The sequence below is a fragment of the Nanorana parkeri genome, unplaced genomic scaffold (genome assembly GCF_000935625.1).
Source record: "Nanorana parkeri isolate BGI_ZX_2015 unplaced genomic scaffold, ASM93562v1 scaffold345, whole genome shotgun sequence".
NCBI lineage: Eukaryota > Metazoa > Chordata > Amphibia > Anura > Dicroglossidae > Nanorana > Nanorana parkeri.
The window spans coordinates 286,486-291,010 of NW_017306613.1; the positions used below are offsets into that span (position 1 = coordinate 286,486).

The 4,525-nt window shown below is 35.7% G+C and overlaps 1 protein-coding gene across 1 annotated transcript in view; it reads left to right on the forward strand.

The window, feature by feature from the left end:
• FUBP3 (far upstream element binding protein 3) overlaps positions 1 to 4,017 on the forward strand; it is a 69,765-nt gene extending 65,748 nt beyond the window's left edge. Inside the window, exons 17-19 of the mRNA XM_018558544.1 lie at positions 1,309 to 1,380; positions 1,564 to 1,691; positions 3,501 to 4,017. Of these exons, the coding sequence (XP_018414046.1) occupies positions 1,309 to 1,380; positions 1,564 to 1,691; positions 3,501 to 3,509 (209 nt within the window). The 3' untranslated portion in view covers positions 3,510 to 4,017. The remainder of the gene's footprint in view (positions 1 to 1,308; positions 1,381 to 1,563; positions 1,692 to 3,500) is intronic.
• The last annotated feature ends 508 nt before the right edge of the window (positions 4,018 to 4,525 follow it).

Consider the following 4,525-nt stretch of genomic DNA (forward strand, 5'->3'; position numbering starts at 1 on the left):
TATATGTTTGAAAATTCCAGACAGTCATTGCCTTTTAAACGTTAATCTCAAATGAATGAAGAAATGTGACTTAACAATCAATATGAGGTGGGGCATTCGTTCATAGTTTCTAATTACGTTTTTGTGTAATAGCCATCGCGCACACACACTCACTCGCACACTACATTGACCAACATTGAGGCTTTCAAAATCTTTTCCCTAGTGGCTAATACTTGGGAAGAAAGTAGGGTTGGAGGAGGTTGGCAATGGGGGCTTGGTTTTGGGTTTTTTTTGTTTTCTTTTCCACAAAGTTTTTTAGTTTCAAATAGAGATTACAATAAAACAGAAACTATACTTGAATAACTACAAAGGTATAGACAAAGAAAGCAGAAAATAATGTAGGAATTACATATGATAAAATATAATATTTGGGAATGATCAACCCTGGAAGACATAAATGGAATCATATCAATAGCATTAAAGTAGTAATAGAGTAAACCATTGAACCAAAAATAGAGGGCATCGCTTAAATTCGACTCTTGGAATCAAAGCTCCAAACAAAAACAGGGATACAGGGATTCTGCCCAATGAGAACAATATGTCGAGACAGATAAGGACAGAATGATCCTTTTTTTAAATCAAGGATCAATCTGTCTATAGCCACACACATGTAGAGCCATGATGTGATCTACTTCAATAACATCGTTCATTACTGTTGCATTATGCAGAGTAACTACGTTCTTAGTGCTCGGTCCCTAAGCCCCAAGCTTCTGGCCTGAGAATGCATAGTACCCTTTGAGTTGTGACCTAAGACCTCTGGGATGTGCTGACACCTGGGTGTACATCATTGACAGTTCCCGGATTCACTGGCCAGCAGGTACCCCAATAACAGCCATTTGTGGAATGCAAAGCTGTATTTATTAATGGCACGGTAGCTTTGTAAAGGATTAGTGCACCTAGAAATGATCCCAGTTTTCTTTGAATGTGGCAAATTAGAGACACCATCATATGGAGACTCTTCCCAGACTTGCCTGCGCACTATCCTTGTTGGATTCTTTCTTCAGATTCTAAGACAAAGCAGCAGTAACCACAGAAGGATATTATCACCACACATATAACTACCGGTATGAGTAACCTCATCAGCATGGACCTAGAATATGAAATGAGTTTTGGTGGACTGACCCTGAAAGCTGTGGGGTGTCCTTAACTTGCTATTTTGTGTTCCATGGCTTACTTACTATTAAGTGATACATGGCTAGAAGCACTTAGGATGAATCCATTACTTGCATCAGCTTATTCCCTTATTTATTTTTTTCATTCTGTTCTCAGGTCAACAGAGCCAGCAGCAGAACGCGCAGCCAGACTACAGCAAGGCATGGGAGGAGTATTACAAGAAGCAGAGTGAGTTTCCTTATCACTATTGCCATGTGCTGCTCTAACCTGGACTAAATGCATTCATCTGGACACCGTCCTGTATGGAGATCAATCCGCAATCTTTAGACTGTGTGCTTCTTCCTGGCTCTATCCCTAAGCTCTCCTGCTGTTGATACTTAGTACTTATTTCCTTTTTCCTGTCTATTTCAGCCCAGGCTGCCAGCGCCACTTCACAGCCAAGCTCCCAACCAGATTACACGATGGCATGGGCTGAGTATTACAGACAACAGGCTGCATATTACGGACAGTCACTGGGCCAGGGGCAAGCCCACAGCCAGGTAAAACCCTTTGTGTCCCTGCGAAAGTCTGTTTAGGGAAGAATAGTGTTCTAAGAGGAAGTGTCTGTAGCCCCCAAACAACCAGGTTCCAGCTTATTTCCCAGAGTCGAGGAAATAAAAAAGAGGCATGGGTTTGGTTTTGGTGGAATCCTGTGCCCCGTCTCCCATCACAGTTAGGGCAAGCATTTGTTTTGTTGAAGGGAGGTGGGTAGGAAAGCTCAACTTCTCATTTAGAAAACAAATCTTATTTTGGAAGTGTAATATTGAGACCCCACTTGCCAGTTACAGGACCACAGTTGCTACAATGTTCTATTCTGATACTGTTTGGGGTTACTACCTGTCATGAAAGTATTGAGGAGAGGATAAATGTTGTTGCTTTCCACATTTCCATGCAGACCGAGCTGTCTGGCAGAAGTGACGGCTTGACGCTTGTCCCATCTGCCTGATGGGACTTTTTAATTTTTTTTTAAATAACACTCGGCCCATAAATTAATACTGCTCACTAAATGACTCAAAAAGCCTGAAGGGCGGTTATTCATTTTTCTTTAAAAAAAACAAACCACAAGACAGCCAGTTTTTATTGTCTAGTTGGTTTGTTATATAATATATTAGTATTTCCAATCAGTAATATTTACAGTAAGACATTTCTGACATCCCGAGTTCTGAAGGGCCGGGCCATTTGGCAACTGAAACTGTTATGTTGAATATATCGCCTATATTTTTAAGCTTCTGTTTTATAAATTGTGTTCTGGAGCAATTTTTCGGTTGGACAGAACCATATAAATAATTTTTTTCTTCAATCTACATTATCAAAAACTTTTTATTTATATTAATAGCTTGTTCCCAGTATGGTGTGCATTTTTTTTGCACAGAACCACATTTTTTTTCTTCTAAATTATCAGAAACTTTTATATTAATAGCTTGTTCCCAGTATGGAGTGCATTTTATTTGCACAGAACCACATCAATTTTTTTTTTTACATTATCAAAAACTTATATTATTCCCTTGTTCCCAGTATGAAATGCATTTTTTTTGCACAGAATCACAAATGTTTTTCTTCTACAGTATCAAAAACATTTTATATTAATAGCTTGTTCCCTGTATGGTATGCCTTTTTTTTTTTTTTTTTTTTGCACAGAACCACAGATATTTTTCTACATTATCAAAAACTTTTTGTTTATATTAATAGTTTGTTCCCAGTATGGTGTACATTTCATTTTTTTAACAATTATATTCCTTTTCTTTCCTGCAATGTGCTACGGCAAGTCGCAATGCATAGCACAAACTTTATTTTGCATCGCATTAGTGTACTGAAACCATTGAAAGCCAGGCTGTTTGCCTTGTACTTGTGTTGGGCAACGCTGCTGGTTGTGAATGAGCCTTAAATATAAAAAAAATAAGAGAAACATGCCAGTTAGTTGATTAACAGAGACATCAAAAAAAGAATACTGTTAAAATAATTTCTCCCTAAGTTTTTGCCTTTTACATTTTTCATTTAATTTTCTAGCTTCTCTTAAATCAGGCACGGCATTTTCTTTTCTTTGAGTACTTCGTAATTCAGTTTAAAAAGTAGTTTTAATAGATACGTCCTATTTTTATATTACATTTTTGCTTTTTTTTAAGTAAGTATAGTGTATGTTTAGTATAGTGTATGTTTGTTGCAGAGATTTTATCATTTGTGTCTTCATCCTCAATGATGATTTTTGTATCGTCACAAAATTTTTTGGAAGATTGACTTTACGTTTATTTTTATATAATAAAAGATGATTTTATTCCTCATTTTCACGCAGTTTTTTTCTTGTTTTGCAGGAGCAGTAGAACAATTGTCCAGTTGATTTTTTCTCCCTTTGGAATCATGGCAGGAGAAGAACCTTAATTTGTAACACGTACATAGATTTGACAGCGTTTGAGGAAGACTTCTTTGTTTTTACAACACTAGTCCTAGAGTTAAATCTATACTGAACTTTGCTAAGAATCAGGATTCTATAATAAAACTAAAGATTTACATGTGCTGGGTTTTTTTTTTGTTTTTTTCTTTGCATTTTTGTTTGCTACCCTTGAAAAAAAAAAGTGTTAACATGAATTCTTTTTGGAACCGATTACATTGAAGAAAAAAAATTCAACCAAAAAAAAAAAAATTGTATGTAAATTTATATTCCTCCACTGTGTACCCCTGCCCCCCCTTGGTGCTGATATTACAAAATATTTGTCTCATTTTTTTTTTTTTTTTCGGTGTAGCATTTTGTCTATTGGACAGTGCAGCTTGGAGGTCTTATCATAAAAGTGAAACAAAAATTTATTGATTAAAAAGTGTATACCACCTCTAAAAATTTTTAAATGTGTATTTAAATATTCTTAACTGTAAATTCTTTAAATGTTTTACGTCTAATTTTCTCTGGTATTATTATGACTGTATTTGATTTTATTGCATTGTTTTTTGTTATATTTTTTAAAGAGAATTATCAATCTGTTACTTGGAAATGATTGTTCATTCTGAAAAGTGAATATATGAATCTATTTCTTGAGACAAGTATTGCGTGTAGGGGTTATAAAGGGAGGGGGGAGCAGGGCCATATTTTGTAGGCTTTGTTTGTATAATAACCAGGGTTTTGAAGGGTTAATATAAAAAAAATGATTGTTAACTCCTCTTCTTCCAAAGGGAATTGCTATGCATCGCAGTGCAATGTAACTCAACTCCCTCTGGCAGAGGAGGGGTGTATTTTATAAAGCAATGTTTATCAATTATTCAGTTGCCTATGTACATCAGGCCTCCAAACGATAAGAAAATTACCTTTTTTTTTTCTTTTTTTTTTTGTGCTGTCAGAAAAAAAAAT